The following is a 19,443-nucleotide window of genomic DNA, read 5'->3' on the forward strand; positions in this document are numbered from 1 at the left end:
CAATAGATGCAATGCTCTTTTCGTTCAAGACCTGTTTATTTTATTTTTTTTTATTTATTTATTTTTTTTTTTTAAAGGACAAGTTTAGATTGACATTAACATACATAAGACATTTACTACACACATACATAAGACAGAAGGGGAAAGAGAGGACTAAAATGTATTCCTTCTCGGAACGGCTGGCTTTCTCTACGATCTAATGTACTATACCTTCTCCAGTCTAAATAAAGCACGGGGTATACTAATTGACCGAACGATAGTAAGGTGTGCATTTTAACTCGACAGTTTTGCATTTGTTTTAGAATATAGAATAGAATAGAATATACCTTCTTTATCCTGCCCGAATAGGACTGAAAAGTCCCTTTACCCCAGCAGTCTAAACAAGGTCTCGTATATTATTTTGATGGGTTAAAGAATAATACATACAACTAACAATTCAGTAAAAAGACCTTGCTTAACTAGAAAAATGTTTGTTTCGCTTAGATGTTTTCGTGTTTGTTTTCACTTGTAACTGTTTCTTCGGATTCTGTAACTTTTTTTCGGTCCGGTGTACTTTCATCTTCACTGGAGCTACTGCTTTCATCATGGGTTGGATAATCGCCATTCCATTTGTTCGTCCGTTTGGTTCGCCTAGGTTTGACGTTCGTATCAGAGTTGTCTGGTATTGTTCTACATGGTCCTCGGCTAGTTACGGTCATTCCATACCGCGCTGATTTTTGATCTGTTTTCCATCTCTTCGACGCAGCTTTGTTATGAAGCCCTCCAAAATGTCTATAGCTTAAATCACTGTTTGAGATTTGATAACTAGGTACTGCATAGTCGGAGAATGAAATGTTCGAGCTTTGTTTTCTTACTAGGCTTGGTAGAACGTATAGCTTACAATGGGGTGGACGGTTCTGAGTTCGATCTGTTTTCCATCTCTTCGACGCAGCTTTGTTATGGACCCCTCCAAAATGTCTATAGCTTAAATCACTGTTTGATATTTGATAACTAGGTACTGTATAGTCGGAGAATGAAATGTTCGAGCTTTGTTTTCTTACTAGGCTTGGTAGAACGTATAGCTTACAATGGGGTGGACGGTTCTGAGTTAAAACTCGCGACTGCCTGGTCCGATTTTGATGAAATTTGGTACAGAAGTTTCTTGAATCAAGACAAGTCGGTCGTTTTTGGGGTCCCAGAACTGAGCGGGTCCATTTTTGGTCTGCCGAAATTTTCCTTCCAATAGATGAGTCATTTTTATAAACCCTTCTGTTATTTTATTATTATTATTTTATTTTTTTTTTCCTGCAAAATACTTACCTAACGCCATCCATATGATGAACCGTAGCCAGGTTAGAACATTGAGGTTCGCCATGAGCTCTATATTGAAGAAGATAGACAGTCCTGGTACAAATGGAACCAGAGGGACTTTGAACCGGAGACCTTCCATGTTCTGCTCATGTGCCTCGATGACGAATAAACCTGTAGGATAGAATAGAAGAGACGTGTAGACTAGGCTAGAATAGAATCTATGTAGAACTCCAAGTCTCTCTTTTTTTAAGAGGTTTTTTTTTCCTATTGGGCGCTTTAACCCTTTGGGTCGTTCGCGCCGTAGTCCACGTTATATTATATGCGGTGGAATAGTTCCAATCTGTTCAATAGGTCCATGACGGCGTCCACACTGGCGGTTGAATTGCCTAGGGATGGAGTTGTATCATAGGTGTGGCGTAACGGTTCATGAATAGGACAGCTGTTTGACAGAGGGAACTGTAACTGCTATGGTCTTATCGTCCCGAAATTCATAAAGTACTCTAAATTCATACGAGATTGGTTGTTAGTTGCCTCATAAATAATATACATTAAATAATATCACTAGGTAGTGTTGAAGCCCTAAAAGTGTGGAGACGCTCTCAGCTTCATTCCCATGGAATAATTCATTCGCCCGAGGCGGATTTTATCCTAACGGTTCGTTCTCGGAACGGCTGGCTTTGTCATATCCTATCTTCCTTCTCTTTTCGCTTTCGGAACGATAAAACCTTAGCGGTAACGGTTCCCTCTATCAAAACTCTCTTTAAAAATAACATCAGTTAGGTAGTGTTGAAGCCCTTAAAAGTGTGGAGAGGCCTCTCAGCTTCTCTCTCTCGTGGAATATAATTCATTCGCCCGAGGCGGATTTACCCTAACGGTTCGTTCTCCGGAACGGCTGGCTTTGTCCATATCCTGTCTTTCTTGGTCTTTTCGCTTTCGGAACGATAAGACCTTAGCGGTAACGGTTCCCTCTATCAAAACTCTTTTTTTTTTTTTTTTAATAATAATATTTTTTCAACTATGATATACAGTGGTATACTCACAGGCGCACATACAGAAGACAAACATAGTCGTAGTGAACAGCGACCACCAGGATGTTCTCTGATCCACCTGGTATACAGCGTGTAAATGAAAGCATAGTCCAGCACACATGCAGATGTAGATGAAGACGGCTAGGGAGGCGCAGACCCCGGGTTCGAATCTCCCCAGGACACAATTCATCCAGTTGTATTGCCATCCGGTCTTCAGAGTACCGCCTGCTCCTAGCTCGAAGTCCAGGGTGCTCTGTGAAATGATGGTAAAATCGTATTATTGAAAGTAGGTACCTACATTATTATTGAAAGTTGAAAGTAATTGGATTGCAAATATTTCAACGAGTTAATTTCTTCTGTTTTCTTGTAGACCAAGCACCTCAATGAAAAGTATTGTGTCTATTTGTGTCCCTCTGATGAGGGACATACTATGGGATGAGCATGCTATGACACAGATATCATGAGTCTCATGCAGCAGTTGTTTCATTGCTACAAAATGAAAACGGTGATGAAAAAGTACTTTTGAGAAAGTTGATCTCCTAGTTAACTTACCACAGACTGAGGTGTAACGGCCTCCGGTGTCAGGGTGAGATGGCTAGCATCCCGTGATCCAAGGCCGGTGATAGCAGGCCGATACCGGAGTATAATAACGGAGGCCGATACGATGGTGTAGGCCAGGAGAGTGCCTATAGACATGAACTCGACTAACTTCTCAAGGTCAAACAGGAGGGCGATGATGGCCGAGAAGAAACCGGAGATGGCCAGATTGATTACAGGGACCTGAACATAAAACACAGGAAAATGATAACCTCCGTGCACGCTGGAGGTCCTGGGTTCGATTCCCGGCGCGGTCGAAGTTTTTTCGGCTCTGTGTTTGGAGTTTGGCGTGCACTCAGCCTCGTGAGGACAATTGAGTAGCTACTTTAATTGAATAGTGACCAATGGTGTGTTGAAATAATTATGGACATTGATAGCAAATGAGGTGATATCCACTCCACACTAAAGTTGTGAAAAAGCTCTGCTTCACCACAGATAATTTGAGATTTGATTGATAAAGGGAAATGACCTAACAATATTACAAAAACCAACAGTGCTTTTTATACTGCTCGAATAGGACTGAAGAGTCCGTATAACCCATTAACCCAACAGTAGGCTACTACCATTATTGTGGTCAAATTCTCAAACAATGTTAAGAATAAATATCATACCTCCTCAGGAGGCTGAGTGTATCCCGTAATCCAGGCACAAAGCCGAAAAACTTCGATTCTGTCGGAACACGGGACCTCTGGTGGACTAGCCTCAAGTGATACCCATTCAGTGACGAATGTGGTCGTAACTTATAATCCAGATACCATGAAAAATCTCTATCTTTCTCCTTTAGGAATAGGACATGGTATGCACCCTACATAACCTCTTGGAAGCACGCCAAAACTTCTTACCTGTGTGGTTCTATTGACTTTGCCGAGGAACTTGAAGATAAGTCCATCCTCGGCCATAGCATAGATACATCGCGGTAGAGATAATTATTTACAAAGGTGTATTGATTATTCGTCCCAAATCTAACATAATAATAGTGCTTATTTTATTATTATTTTTCATATACTCTTCTAACAGGACTTCAGAGTCCGTTCAACCCATCAGTAGGCTACCAGTATTATTGCAGTCAAATTCTCAAAAATGGTTGAGGATGAAATTCCATACCTCGGCTGGGATTGAACCCACACCCGTCTGATTATCAGGCGATCACTTTGGCCACTACACCACCGAGTGACTCCACCTCCACCATATCCACTCTAGACACCTCCGGTAGAACGATGAAACACTTGCCAGACTGTAATCAAGAAGCGGTCTGGGAGGCTATGTCCAATGAAACCCATAGTCTGTTTGTCCCACGTGAGAATCAAAGTTTGCTGGTGCCTGAAATGATTCCGGAATCCACTCCAAGTATACCAACCAATACCGGGAAACACAGAAGACCTTTGACGCACAGAAAGAGGGCATTTGAAAAGGATAGAGAGAATATTTGAAACAGAGAAAGAGGACGTTTGAAATGGATAGAGAGAATATTCGATGATTTGAAACAGAGAAAGAGGACATTTGAAATGGATACAGAGAATATTTGATGATTTGAAACAGAGAAAGAGGACATTTGAAATGGATAGAGAGAATACTTGATGATTTGAAACATAGACAGAGGACATTTGAAATGGATAGAGAGAATATTTGATGATTTGAAACAGAGAAAGAGGACATTTGAAATGGATAGAGAGAATACTTGATCACCGAGGCAGAGTTCTCTCAGATCTACTCAGATAAATATGGACAGCATTATATAGAAAATAAACATCCATAAGGGGCACTGTCATCTATAACCAGAAAGTAATCGTCCATAAGGGAAAATAATCATCCACTAAGGGGAAAATAATCATCCTTAAACAGAAAATAACCATCCATAAGGGACATTGCCTTATGAATGGTTCTTTTCTGCTTAATCCTTCCCATAAATTGGAAGTGTGTTTAGTCCGAGTCGACAATAGGTCTCGTATCGTCATCAGGGGATTTAGTCCGGCGGCGGGGAGGTATCGCCCCCCAGCGTAGTTTGACAGCTTCATTGCTAGTGAGTAGGACTTTGTACGAGGATGTCACCTCTTGCTCCTTACTATGATGAATACCATATAGGAAGTAGACCAGAAGTCCTGGAACAGAAAGAATAGAATAGAATATACCTTGTTTATACTACCAGCATAGGACTGAAAAGTCCCTTTACTCTCGCAGTCTAAACAAGGTCTTATATATTTGATTGGTAATAACATTACATTTTATGGAACAATATTCAAGACCTGTTTAAATTTAAAAAAAAGACAAGTTTAGATTGACATTGACATACATAAGACAGAAGGGGAAAGAGAGGACTGAAATGTATTCCTTCTCGGAACGGCTGGCTTTCTCTACGATCTAATGTACTTACTATACCTTCTCCAGTCTAAATAAAGCACGAGGTATACTAATTGACCGAACGATAGAAAGGTGTGCATTTTAACTCGACAGTTTTGCATTTGTTTTAGAATATAGAATAGAATAGAATATACCTTGTTTATCCTGCCCGAATAGGACTGAAAAGTCCCTTTACCCCAGCAGTCTAAACAAGGTCTCGCGTCACCTCTTGTTCCTTACTATGATGAATACCGTACAGGAAGTAGACGAGAAGTCCTGGAACAGAAAGAATAGAATAGAATAGAATATACCTTGTTTATACTACCAGCATAGGACTGAAAAGTCCCTTTACTCCCGCAGTCTAAACAAGGTCTTATTTATTTGATTGGTAATAACATTACATTTTATGGAACAATATTCAAGACCTGTTTAAATTAAAAAAAAGGACAAGTTTAGATTGACATTAACATACATAAGACATTTACTACACACATACATAAGACAGAAGGGGAAAGAGAGGACTAAAATGTATTCCTTCTCGGAACGGCTGGCTTTCTCTACGATCTAATGTACTATACCTTCTCCAGTCTAAATAAAGCACGGGGTATACTAATTGACCGAACGATAGTAAGGTGTGCATTTTACCTCGACAGTTTTGCATTTGTTTTAGAATATAGAATATACCTTGTTTATCCTGCCCGAATAGGACTGAAAAGTCCCTTTACCCCAGCAGTCTAAACAAGGTCTCGTATATTTGATGGGTTAAAAAATAACACATACAACGAATAATTCAGTAAAAAGACCTTACTTAGCTAGAAAAATGTTTGTTTCGCTTAGATGTTTGTTTCGCTAAAACTCGCGATTGCCTGGTCGGATTTTGATGAAATTTGGTGCAGAAGTTTCTTGAATCAAGACAAGTCGGTCGTTTAAATTTGGGGTCCCAGAACTGAGCGGGTCCATTTTTGGTCTGCCGAAATTTTCCTTCCAATACATTATAAATCTAATTAGGTATAGAATAATAGTTTTAATACATATGTAAAATTGTCAGTTTAAAGCTGTATCTGGACCGCATTCATATTTGTATACCTGTCTAATCGCATCGTACTGTCTGTCCGGAAAGAAAAAATTCCACCCCGTACAGGATTCGAACCCAGCACCTCGACTGATTGACCACATTTGCAAGATGTCAGAAGCTTGGCGGTTTATTATATGCGTTAAAATTATTTGTGCCTTTTATTACAAATTTTATTTTTTCATTAAATATTAACGAAAATATTTATGGCTTTTATTATAATAATAAATTATCTATTGCGTTAAAGAAAAAGGAGAATAATTATTTACAAAAGTGTATTGATTATTCGTCCCAAATCTAACATAATAATAGTGTTTATTTTTATTATACTCCTCTAACAGTACTGCAGAGTCCGTTCAACCCATCAGTAGGCTACCAGTATTATTGCAGTCAAATTCTCAAAAATTGTTGAGGATGAAATTCCATACCTCGGCTGGGATTGAACCCACACCCGTCTGATTATCAGGCGATCACTTTGGCCACTACACAACCGAGGCAGAGTTCTCTCAGATCTACTCAGATAAATATGGACAGCATTTTATAGAAAATAAACATCCATAAGGGGCACTGCCATCTATAACCAGAAAGTAATCGTCCATAAGGGAAAATAATCATCCACAAAGGGAAAATAATCATCCTTAAACAGAAAATAACCATCCATAAGGGACATTGCCCTATGAATGGTTCTTTCCTGCTTAATCCTTCCCATATATTGGAAGTGTGTTTAGTCCGAGTCGACAATGGGTCTCGTATCGTCATCAGGGGATTTAGTCCGGCGGCGGGGAGGTATCGCCCCCCAGCGTAGTTTGACAGCTTCATTGCTAGTGAGTAGGACTTTGTACGAGGATGTCACCTCTTGTTCCTTACTATGATGAATACCGTAGAGGAAGTAGACAAGAAGTCCTGGAACAGAAAGAATAGAATAGAATAGAATAGAATAGAATAGAATAGAATAGAATAGAATAGAATATACCTTGTTTATACTACCAGCAATAGAATAGAATAGAATAGAATAGAATAGAATAGAATAGAATAGAATAGAATAGAATAGAATAGAATAGAATAGAATAGAATAGAATAGAATAGAATAGAATAGAATAGAATAGAATAGAATAGAATAGAATAGAATAGAATAGAATAGAATAGAATAGAATAGAATAGAATAGAATAGAATAGAATAGAATAGAATAGAATAGAATAGAATAGAATAGAATAGAATAGAATAGAATAGAATAGAATAGAATAGAATAGAATAGAATAGAATAGAATAGAATAGAATAGAATAGAATAGAATAGAATAGAATAGAATAGAATAGAATAGAATAGAATAGAATAGAATAGAATAGAATAGAATAGAATAGAATAGAATAGAATAGAATAGAATAGAATAGAATAGAATAGAATAGAATAGAATAGAATAGAATAGAATAGAATAGAATAGAATAGAATAGAATAGAATAGAATAGAATAGAATAGAATAGAATAGAATAGAATAGAATAGAATAGAATAGAATAGAATAGAATAGAATAGAATAGAATAGAATAGAATAGAATAGAATAGAATAGAATAGAATAGAATAGAATAGAATAGAATAGAATAGAATAGAATAGAATAGAATAGAATAGAATAGAATAGAATAGAATAGAATAGAATAGAATAGAATAGAATAGAATAGAATAGAATAGAATAGAATAGAATAGAATAGAATAGAATAGAATAGAATAGAATAGAATAGAATAGAATAGAATAGAATAGAATAGAATAGAATAGAATAGAATAGAATAGAATAGAATAGAATAGAATAGAATAGAATAGAATAGAATAGAATAGAATAGAATAGAATAGAATAGAATAGAATAGAATAGAATAGAATAGAATAGAATAGAATAGAATAGAATAGAATAGAATAGAATAGAATAGAATAGAATAGAATAGAATAGAATAGAATAGAATAGAATAGAATAGAATAGAATAGAATAGAATAGAATAGAATAGAATAGAATAGAATAGAATAGAATAGAATAGAATAGAATAGAATAGAATAGAATAGAATAGAATAGAATAGAATAGAATAGAATAGAATAGAATAGAATAGAATAGAATAGAATAGAATAGAATAGAATAGAATAGAATAGAATAGAATAGAATAGAATAGAATAGAATAGAATAGAATAGAATAGAATAGAATAGAATAGAATAGAATAGAATAGAATAGAATAGAATAGAATAGAATAGAATAGAATAGAATAGAATAGAATAGAATAGAATAGAATAGAATAGAATAGAATAGAATAGAATAGAATAGAATAGAATAGAATAGAATAGAATAGAATAGAATAGAATAGAATAGAATAGAATAGAATAGAATAGAATAGAATAGAATAGAATAGAATAGAATAGAATAGAATAGAATAGAATAGAATAGAATAGAATAGAATAGAATAGAATAGAATAGAATAGAATAGAATAGAATAGAATAGAATAGAATAGAATAGAATAGAATAGAATAGAATAGAATAGAATAGAATAGAATAGAATAGAATAGAATAGAATAGAATAGAATAGAATAGAATAGAATAGAATAGAATAGAATAGAATAGAATAGAATAGAATAGAATAGAATAGAATAGAATAGAATAGAATAGAATAGAATAGAATAGAATAGAATAGAATAGGCATTAAAACCAACCTCAGTGGTGCAGTGGTTAGCACGGTGGACTTTGAATGTGGAGGTTGGTGGTTCGAGTCCAAGTCATGTCATAAAATTTAGCGTAATATATTAAGTGGGGAACGACATTTGTGACAAGCATTTATGTTTAACACAACTAAAATTCCTTTAATATACATTAAATAATATCAGTAGGTAGTGTTGAAGCCTTAAAAGTGTGGAGAGGCTCTCAGCTTCATTCTCGTGGAATAATTCATTCGCCCGAGGCGGATTTTACCCTAACGGTTCGTTCTCGGAACGGCTGGCTTTGTCATATCCTGTCTTTCTTGTCTTTTCGCTTTCGGAACGATAAGACCTTAGCGGTAACGGTTCCCTCTATCAAAACTCTTTTTTTTTTTTTTTAATAATATTTTTCAACTATGATATACAGTGTATACTCACAGGCGCACATACAGAAGACAAACATAGTCGTAGTGAACAGCGACCACCAGGATGTTCTCTGATCCACCTGGTATACAGCGTGTAAATGAAAGCATAGTCCAGCACACATGCAGATGTAGATGAAGACGGCTAGGGAGGCGCAGACCCCGGGTTCGAATCTCCCCAGGACACAATTCATCCAGTTGTATTGCCATCCGGTCTTCAGAGTACCGCCTGCTCCTAGCTCGAAGTCCAGGGTGCTCTGTGAAATGATGGTAAAATCGTATTATTGAAAGTAGGTACCTACATTATTATTGAAAGTTGAAAGTAATTGGATTGCAAATATTTCAACGAGTTAATTTCTTCTGTTTTCTTGTAGACCAAGCACCTCAATGGAAAGTATTGTGTCTATTTTTAACGGCCTCCGGTGTCAGCTTGAGGTGGCTAGCATCCCGTGATCCAAGGCCGGTGATAGCAGGCCGATACCGGAGTATAATAACGGAGGCCGATACGATGGTGTAGGCCAGGAGAATACCTATAGTTAATAACTCACCACAGACTGAGGTGTAACGGCCTCCGGTGTCAGCGTGAGGTGGCTAGCATCCCGTGATCCAAGGCCGGTGATAGCAGGCCGATACCGGAGTATAATAACGGAGGCCGATACGATGGTGTAGGCCACTAGCGAAAGATTTAAAACAGAATGAAGTTGCAAAAATGACAGAAGAGAAGAAAATATTGAACACAATCATAGATGAAAATGAAAGAGAAATTAGGAACCTGGAACGAAAGTTAGGAGCTATAAAGCCATGCAAAAGAAAAGTTAGAGAGAAAGAAGAAATTCCAGAGGTACTAGCGAAAAATTTAAAACAGAATGAAGTTGCAAAAATGACAGAAGAGAAGAAAATATTGAACACAATCATAGATGAAAACGAAAGAGAAATTAGGAACCTGGAACGAAAGTTAGGAGCTATAAAGCCATGCAAAAGAAAAGTTAGAGAGAAAGAAGAAATTCCAGAGGCACCTACATTATTATTGAAAGTTGAAAGTAATTGGATTGCAAATATTTCAACGAGTTAATTTCTTCTGTTTTCTTGTAGACAAAGCACCTCAATGAAAAGTATTGTCTATTTTTGTCCCTCTGATGAGGGACATACTACGGGATGAACATGCTATGACACAGATATCATGAGTCTCATACAGCAGTTGTTTCATTGCTACGAAATGAAAACGGCGATGAAAAAGGTAATATCCCCCACCCCCTCTTTTTATCTAGTATCAACTTGAATATTTTTCTTTAGGTTTCACGATAACTCTTTAACGTTTAGTCCGATACCGTCGAAAATCGGCAAGCATGTTTAACAAGCGTGTTTAACACAAAAAGAAATTTTGATTATTAAATGTTCGGCCTCATTGGGCTTTGGAGAAAGTTGATCTCCTAGTTAACTTACCACAGACTGAGGTGTAACGGCCTCCGGTGTCAGGGTGAGATGGCTAGCATCCCGTGATCCAAGGCCGGTGATAGCAGGCCGATACCGGAGTATAATAACGGAGGCCGATACGATGGTGTAGGCCAGGAGGGAATATACCGAGGTCATGGTTCATGTTTAATTGGCTTGTCCTGAACCGTAGTCAACCATTGTGAGGACTTGTGCTTATTCTTTCAAAGCAGAGAGAACCCTTTGAAACTGGCAGCTAGCTAGGCTGGTTAGGGTTAGGTGTTCTCCTTCCTGTTTAAGTGCCTATAGACATGAACTCGACTAACTTCTCAAGGTCAAACAGGAGGGCGATGATGGCCGAGAAGAAACCGGAGATGGCCAGATTGATTACAGGGACCTGAACATAAAACACAGGAAAATGATAACCTCCGTGCACGCTGGAGGTCCTGGGTTCGATTCCCGGTTGAAGTTTTTTCGGTTCTGTGTTTGGAGTTTGGCGTGCACTCAGCCTCGTGAGGACAATTGAGTAGCTACTTTAATTGAATAGTAACCAATGGTGTGTTGAAATAATTATGGACATTGATAGCAAATGAGGTGATATCCACTCCACACTAAAGTTGTGAAAAAGCTCTGCTTCACCACAGATAATTTGAGATTTGATTGATAAAGGGAAATGACCTAACAATATTACAAAAACCAACAGTGCTTTTTATACTGCTCGAATAGGACTGAAGAGTCCGTGAAACCCATTAACCCAACAGTAGGCTACTACCATTATTGTGGTCAAATTCTCAAACAATGTTAAGAATAAATATCATACCTCCTCAGGAGGCTGAGTGTATCCCGAAATCCAGGCACAAAGCCGAAAAACTTCGATTCTGTCGGAACATGGGACCTCTGGTGGGCTAGCCTCAAGTGATACCCATTCAGTGACGAATGAAAGTGGTCGTAACTTATAATCCAGATACCATGAAAAATCTCTATCTTTCTCCTTTAGGAATAGGACATGGTATGCACCCTACATAACCTCTTGGAACCACGCCAAACCTTCTTACCTGTGTGGTTCTATTGACTTTGCCCAGGAACTTGAAGATAAGTCCATCCTCAGCCATAGCATAGATACATCGCGGTAGAGAGAACAGGGATCCAAACAGTGTCGTGGTCATGCCACATAGGGCCCCGAATGTGACAGTATACTTCAACCAGTGGAGCCCTAACATGGAGAATGCCTCGCGGTAGAGAGAACAGAGATCCAAACAGTGTCGTGGTCATGCCACATAGGGCCCCGAATGTGACAGTATACTTCAACCAGTGGAGCCCTAACATGGAGAATGCCTCAGGTAGAGCAGCGTTAGGGTTAATGGTCCAATAGGGGATCATCAGAGTGAGTGCTGCGCTTACTAGAATGTAACCTGGGGAGAGAAAATGGGTTAAATTATTAATTAAGTGGAAGAGCTGAAAAGTTTGAAATGTGAATGATTATTTTCGGCTTTCTTTGTTTCCCGCGTCTCGAATATTTTTTTTTGGTAAAGTTTGGCAATTTAGGGCCACATTTAGCAATGTTCACAAAATCGTAAGAATTTTGTTACCAAAAAAAGGGTGAAAACGCCGGCACAAAAAAGTTTAGAAGTCATGCCGTGACGCTTAAACCATTTTGGTGCTCAATGAGTCAACTTTCCATTTTAAAATGGAAATACTCTACCCCAATCAGATTGGTTTTCTTTCAAAAGCACAATCTAAATAATAAAATTCAGAACAACTTCAGAAATAATAAAATTCAGAACTAAACACCTTCTAAACAAAGTGTACACGTTAGTATAAACACCAGGGCCGGACTCACCTAACGCGACAACAGACATGGACAGAATGGTCACTAGAATGTAACCTGGGGAGAGAAAATGGGTTAAATTATTAATTAAGTCGAAGAACTGAAAAGTTTGAAATGTGAATGATTACTTTCGGCTTTCTTTGTTTTCCGCGTCTCGATTATTATTTTTTTTGGTAAAGTTTGGCAATTTAGGGTCACTTTTAGCAATGTTCACAAAATCGTAAGAATTTTGTTACCAAAAGAAGGGTGAAAACCCCGGCACAAAAAAGTTTAGAAGTCATGCCGTGACACTTTAACCATTTTGGTGCTCAATGAGTCAACTTTCCATTTTAAAATGGAAATACTCTACCTCAATCAGATTAATAATTAAGTGGAAGAACTGAAAAGTTTGAAATGTGAATGATTACTTTCGGCTTTCTTTGTTTCCCGCGTCTCGATTATTATTTTTGGTAAAGTTTGGCAATTTAGGGTCACTTTCAGCAATGTTCACAAAATCGTAAGAATTTTGTTACCAAAAGAAGGGTGAAAACGCCGGCACAAAAAAGTTTAGAAGTCATGCCGTGACACTTTAACCATTTTGGTGCTCAATGAGTCAAATTTCCATTTTAAAATGGAAATACTCTACCCCAATCACATTGGTTTTCTTTCAAAAGCACAATCTAAATAATAAAATTCAGAACTTCTAAACACCTTCTAAACAAAGTGTACACGTTAGTATAAACACCAGGGCCGGACTCACCTAACGCGACAACAGACATGGACAGAATGGTCGCCAGGGGAATCGAATAGGCGGGGTCCTTCGCTTCCTCCCCTGACGTCGCAATGCTATCGAATCCAACATAGGCATAGAAACACGTGGCCGCTCCTGCCACCACGCCTGATATGCCATAGGGTAGAAAGCCACCCCCCTCGTTGATCCAATTGTCTAGACGACCGTAATAGAAGCCGACGACTATCACGATGGCCATAACCATGAGGTTAGCTAGCGTGAGGAAGCTGTTGATGAAAGCTGAGCCCTTCACACCCATGCCTGTGGGATAGAGGGAAAATGAGAGTTTCATTGCCGTTTTTACTCCATAGTCATAATGAACCAACTGGGGGACCTAAAACAGGGAGTAGACCAGTCTGACCGCCGTATGTATGAAGTCTAAAGATAAACTTTAGTTTAACTTGAAATGAAAATCTTGCCAAATTTCATGAAATGAAAGCCACCCCCCTCGTTAATCCAATTGTCTAGACGACCGTAATAGAAGCCGACTACTATCACGATGGCCATAACCATGAGGTTAGCTAGCGTGAGGAAGCTGTTGATGAAAGCTGAGCCCTTCACACCCATACCTGTGGGATAGAGGGGAAATGAGAGTTTCATTGCCGTTTTTACTTCATAGTAATAGTGAACCAACTGGGGGACCTAAAACAGGGAGTAGACCAGTCTAATGGTCTTGTTGGGTGACTTTAAACAGGGAGTGAAACAGCGTGAAATGAGAGTTTCATTGCCGTTTTAACTCCATAGTAATAATTAACCAACTGGGGGACCTAAAACAGGGAGTAGACCAGTCTAATAGTCTTGTTGGGGGACTTTAGACAGGGAGTAAAACAGCCTGAAATTTCCCTTGCAAAGAATTAGGAAAGTTTGATTGCGAAGGGCATCCATTCGTAAAATTTTGTAACCAAACTAAATTAAATGGCCAAAAGCGATCACCCTACGGCTGATTGAAAACGCCGACCCCGTCTGAACACGGGAAAAGGTGAAGAAGAAGAAGAAGATTTCAATCTATTTAATTATATCTTCTTACCTAATAGCAGTGCATATCCCAAGCACACAAAGAATGCAAGGAAGTCCGGATATTTGCCTAGGAGATCCTCATGTAGTTCTCCCACCGTAGCTATGGTGAAGTTACTGATCGCTCCACCACACAGTGAGTCAACGTAACCACTCCAAGCTCTAGCCACGCTCGCTGCACCTGCACCCGAGTGACCGGGAAGAAAGAGGTGTTAGAAATCTGGTGCGAACATTACACGACTTTCCTTATCCTGTTAGATTTTGCTCCGATGATAAGTTTGATTTGATTTGAATATATGACTTTGTTTATTTTTTTTTAAATTTACAATATACATTTTATCCATTCTCCTTTCTATGCTTATTCTAAAAGATCAAATATGACAAGGTACATATAAAGTACTGTCTTAAGGGTTTGGGTTTTTATATGTAACTTTTCGATATCTCTAACCGTTTAGTTAGTCAGTAGAGTTGAAATCCACCAAGAGCGGGGTTTACCAAATTTAGTTATACTTAATACCCAGTTCAATCCAGAATTGAAGCCAACTCGACATAGCAAAACGCGGTCTTAGAAGAGCTGAAAACCGTCAAAAACTGCCAAAACTTGGTCACAAAGCCATCCTTTTACCTTCATCAGAACTATTTATTTCACAATCAGACTATTTCAGGATTTACCAATCATATGCTTACAAATCATATGCTTACCAATCATATGCTTACAAATCATATGCTTACCAATCATATGCTTACAAATCATATGCTTACCAATCATATGCTTACAAATCATATGCTTACCAATCATATGCTTACAAACCATATGCTTACCTTGTACATTAGTTTTATTATTTATTAATTGCTCCGGATTATATTCAAGATTGACATTTTGTTCTCCATAATTTCCAGATGTTTTTTCAATGCCAATTTTAATACATCTTTACGTCTAATACCTATTTCTGAGTTCTGGAGTTAAAGAAAGGATATCTTTTCTTCCAGTGCCCTAAATCACCAAAGTATGGAAAAGTATTTACAATTCCATATTTCGATATGATTCGTCCAAATTCAAAATTCTGCTTTCGGGTTAATGAGATTTATATGAGACATCCAACAAATATCGGAATTGTGTTTATATCGATAGAGTGCGTCTACAGCATACAGGTCTAAACTACAGACAGTCAAAGTCGATGACTATCGACTGGAACCCATAAGCTGTGTGCACACATAACACATAGCCGTCGACTGAAACCGTCCACACTGATGCCTCGACAACATAGATTCACCTCGGCGTCGACCATGTGTGGACGGTTCCGTTTGAGAAAGGAAAATACACCTTTGTTTCGTTAGATGGTATGAAAAGTTGTTCCATAATAAGAGCTAATGTGATCACAGAATGAGACATCCAGTAGACGTAATGCAGGACATTTCGTGAGAAATCTGTGGGGAGAAACATAGAATAGAATATACCTTGTTTATCCTGCCCGAATAGGACTGAAAAGTCCCTTTACCCCAGCAGTCTAAACAAGGTCTCGTATGAACATTACACGACTTTCCTTATCCTGTTAGATTTTGCTCCGATGATAAGTTTGATTTGATTTGAATATATGACTTTGTTTATTTTTTTTTAAATTTACAATATACATTTTATCCATTCTCCTTTCTATGCTTATTCTAAAGATCAAATATGACTCCGGGATCATATTCTAAAGATCAAATATGACTGTCTTAAGGGTTTGGGTTTTTATAACTTTTCGATAGCTCTAACCGTTTAGTTAGTCAGTAGAGTTGAAAACCACCAAGAGCGGGGTTTACCAAATTTAGTTATACTTAATACCTAGTTCAATCCAGAATTGAAGCCAACTCGACATAGCAAAACGCGGTCTTAGAAGAGCTGAAAACCGTCAAAAACTGCCAAAACTTGGTCACAACTTACCAATCATATGCTTACAAATCATATGCTTACCAATCATATGCTCGAGAATAATATTCCAGCCAATCACAAACGCCCAGAACTCCCCCACACTGACATAGGTGTACACATAGGCCGACCCTGCTTTGGGTACTCTGGCACCAAACTCTGCATAGCATACGGCGGCCAACATAGACGTGATACCGGCTAGCATGAATGAGAGGATGATACCAGGGCCGGCGAGGTCACGGGCTACCGTGCCTGTTAGGACGTAGATACCGGCCCCTACCATGTGACCAATGCCTGGGGAGGGAGAATTAATAAATTATTATTATTATTGGTTTCCCCCCCCCCTTTTGTTTTTGCAATATTTGTTACAAGCATAACAAATTACAAAGTTGTTGTAGCAGCTTCAGCTGTAGCCTGTAGCCGAATGGTGATTTTTTTTTTTTTTTTTTTTTTAAATTCTTTTTGGGTTTGCCGATTATGTTCGCGGATTTCGCGATTTTGTTCGCGGATTTAGCGATTATGTTCGCGGATTTCGCGATTATGTTCGCGGATTTCTCGCGCTGCTTTAGGTACCTACTTTTAATTGTCGAATGGACTTTGTTGTCAAATTACTTTGTAACTTTGTTTTGATTAGGCTTTTTATTTGTCGAACTGAACGTTCCTGTAGTTTACACAAAGTTGTTTATTTCATCCAAAATAGTATCCTTCTCGTTGGATATCAGTCGACACGCTTCTGTCTTCACATCCTCGATTTCCTTTTCCAAGTTCTTCATCAATTCCTTGTACACTATTCGCTTGAAGTTCCGATAACACGGTATGTTGGTGTACTTGATAATCTTCCTGCTATCCTTGATCACATTCTCTTTCACGACATCCATGATGACTTTGTTTTCAGCCGTGATTCTGGCGTCTAGTTTGTACAGAAGGAGTTCGTTCTCTCTGTCGAGTTTTCGGAGTACTATGGCTTGGACTTGGGTTTTACCATAGTCACCAGCGTGGGATCTCATCTGGGTGAAATATTCAAGATGCGGTCATTATAGGTAATAATGGAACTATTCAAATCGCGTCCATTTATTTAAAAATCCGGTAAGGCCAAGTTCCGGCCTCAGAACGGAGTGCTAACAACACGAAACATTTCGCCGCTTTTTTTAAACCCTGTAATAACTCCGTTTGCGTTACATTTCCATATTTTAAGTATCATGAAATTTGAAGAAAATGTTGAGTTCTACTTGCTTATTGTCTACAAAATTTCAAAAATTCAGCTGTAAAAGAAGGGTGAAAAAAAGGACTACAAAATCGATTATTTTACGATTGAATGTCAGGCCTGACGCGTAGTCATGCGACTTTTAGAAGCGAGGAGTCGCGCAATGTCGCCTAAAAATTCAAACCTATGAAAATGATACAGATCGCTCAACACTCTATTTTCATAGATTTTGACTTCGAGGTGACTGAAAGTTGAACGACTACGCTTCCAATGTGCAACAGTCCTAAAACGGTTTACTACGCATAGATTATGTTCGCTGATTTGGCGATTATGTTCGCGGGTTTCGCGATTATGTTCGCGGATTTCGCGATTATGGTCGCGGATTTGGCGATTTTGTTCGCGGATTTTGCGATTTTGTTCGCGGATTTGGCGATTTTGTTCGCGGATTTGGCGATTATGTTCGCGGGTTTCGCGATTATGTTCGCGGATTTCGCGATTGTGTTCGCGGATTTGGCGATTATGTTCGCGGGTTTCGCGATTATGTTCGCGGATTTCGCGATTATGTTCGCGGAATTTCTCGATTATGTTCGCGGATTTCGCGATTATGTTCGCGGATTTCGCGATTTTGTTCGCGGATTTGGCGATTATGTTCGCGGATTTGGCAATTATGTTCGCGGATTCGCGTCCCGAATCGACATTTTGGATATTTGGCAAGCCTGTAATGATGAACCAACTGGGGGACCTAAAACAGGGAGTAGACCAGTCTAATAGTCTTGTTGGGGGACTTTAAACGGGGAGTAAAACAGCCTGAAATTTCCCTTGCAAAGAATTAGGAAAGTTTGATTGCGAAGGGCATCCATTCGTAAAATTTTGAAACCAAAACCAAATGTCAGGCAAAAAGCGATCACCCTACGGCTGATTGAAAACGCCGACCCCGTCTGACCACGGGAAAAGGTGAAGAAGAAGAAAAAAATAACAATAGATAGATAGTTAATAATTTATCATTATCTAGGTATTTAATTATATCTTCTTACCTAATAACAGTGCATATCCCAAACACACAAAGAAGGCAAGGAAGTCCGGATATTTGCCTAGGAGATCCTCATGTAGTTCTCCCACCGTAGCTATGGTGAAGTTACTGATCGCTCCACCACACAGTGAGTCAACGTAACCACTCCAAGCTCTAGCCACGCTCGCTGCACCTGCACCCGAGTGACCGGGAAGAAAGAGGTGTTAGAAATCTGGTGGCAACATTACACGACTTTCCTTATCCTGTTAGATTTTGCTCCGATGATAAGTTTGATTTGATTTGAATATATGACTATTTATTTTTTTAAATTTACACTATACATTTTAGCCAATTTACACTATACATTTTAGCCATTAGGGTTTGGGTTTTTATAACTTTTCGATATCTCTAACCGTTTAGTTAGTCAGTAGAGTTGAAAACCACCAAGAGCGGGGTTTACCAAATTTAGTTATACTTAATACTAGGCTTGCCAAATATCCAAAATGTCGATTCGGGACGCGAATCCGCGAACATAATTGCCAAATCCGCGAACATAATCGCGTCGATTCGGGACGCGAATCCGCGAACATAATTGCCAAATCCGCGAACATAATCGCAAAATCCGCGAACAAAATCGCCATCCGCGACCATAATCGCCAAATCCGCGAACAAAATCGCGGAACCCGCGAACATAATCGCGAAATCCGCGAACATAATCGCGGAACCCGCGAACATAATCGCCAAATCCGCGAACATAATCGCCAAATCCGCGAGCAAAATCGGCAAATCCGCGAACATAATCGCCAAATCCGCGAACATAATCACGAAATCCGCGAACATAATCGCGAAATCCGCGAACAA

The 19,443-nt window shown here is 38.6% G+C and overlaps 2 protein-coding genes across 2 annotated transcripts in view; both read right to left on the reverse strand.

Moving 5' to 3' along the window:
- Positions 1 to 479: 479 nt before the first annotated feature.
- On the reverse strand, positions 480 to 16,658 carry LOC103513634 (cationic amino acid transporter 4). Its single transcript, XM_026826785.1, has 9 exons — positions 16,415 to 16,658; positions 14,474 to 14,641; positions 13,417 to 13,707; positions 12,091 to 12,261; positions 3,758 to 3,837; positions 2,871 to 3,098; positions 2,331 to 2,571; positions 1,300 to 1,461; positions 480 to 760 (listed from the first exon to the last, which is right to left on the reverse strand). Exons 1-9 carry the CDS (start codon positions 16,650 to 16,652, stop codon positions 480 to 482), a joined length of 1,860 nt encoding a protein of 619 aa, XP_026682586.1. The 5' UTR covers positions 16,653 to 16,658.
- Positions 16,659 to 16,965: 307 nt separating this feature from the next.
- The window catches only part of LOC103513631, a 9,143-nt gene continuing 6,665 nt past the window's right edge, over positions 16,966 to 19,443 (reverse strand). The window contains exon 3 of the mRNA XM_008478477.2: positions 16,966 to 17,376. Within this exon, the coding sequence (XP_008476699.1) occupies positions 17,038 to 17,376 (339 nt within the window). The 3' untranslated portion in view covers positions 16,966 to 17,037. The remainder of the gene's footprint in view (positions 17,377 to 19,443) is intronic.

Source organism: Diaphorina citri, unplaced genomic scaffold, assembly GCF_000475195.1.
Source record: "Diaphorina citri unplaced genomic scaffold, Diaci psyllid genome assembly version 1.1 scaffold998, whole genome shotgun sequence".
Taxonomy (NCBI): domain Eukaryota; kingdom Metazoa; phylum Arthropoda; class Insecta; order Hemiptera; family Psyllidae; genus Diaphorina; species Diaphorina citri.

Coding starts and splice junctions, on each gene's coding strand:
- LOC103513634 (XM_026826785.1), bottom strand. CDS start 16,652: ATGGTAGGGGCCGGTATCTACGTCCTAACAGGCACGGTAGCCCGTGAC. Junction 13,708..14,473: donor GGGATATGCACTGCTATTAG/GTAAGAAGATAT, acceptor TCTATCCCACAG/GCATGGGTGTGAAGGGCTCA. Junction 12,262..13,416: donor CATGTCTGTTGTCGCGTTAG/GTGAGTCCGGCC, acceptor TTCTCTCCCCAG/GTTACATTCTAGTAAGCGCA.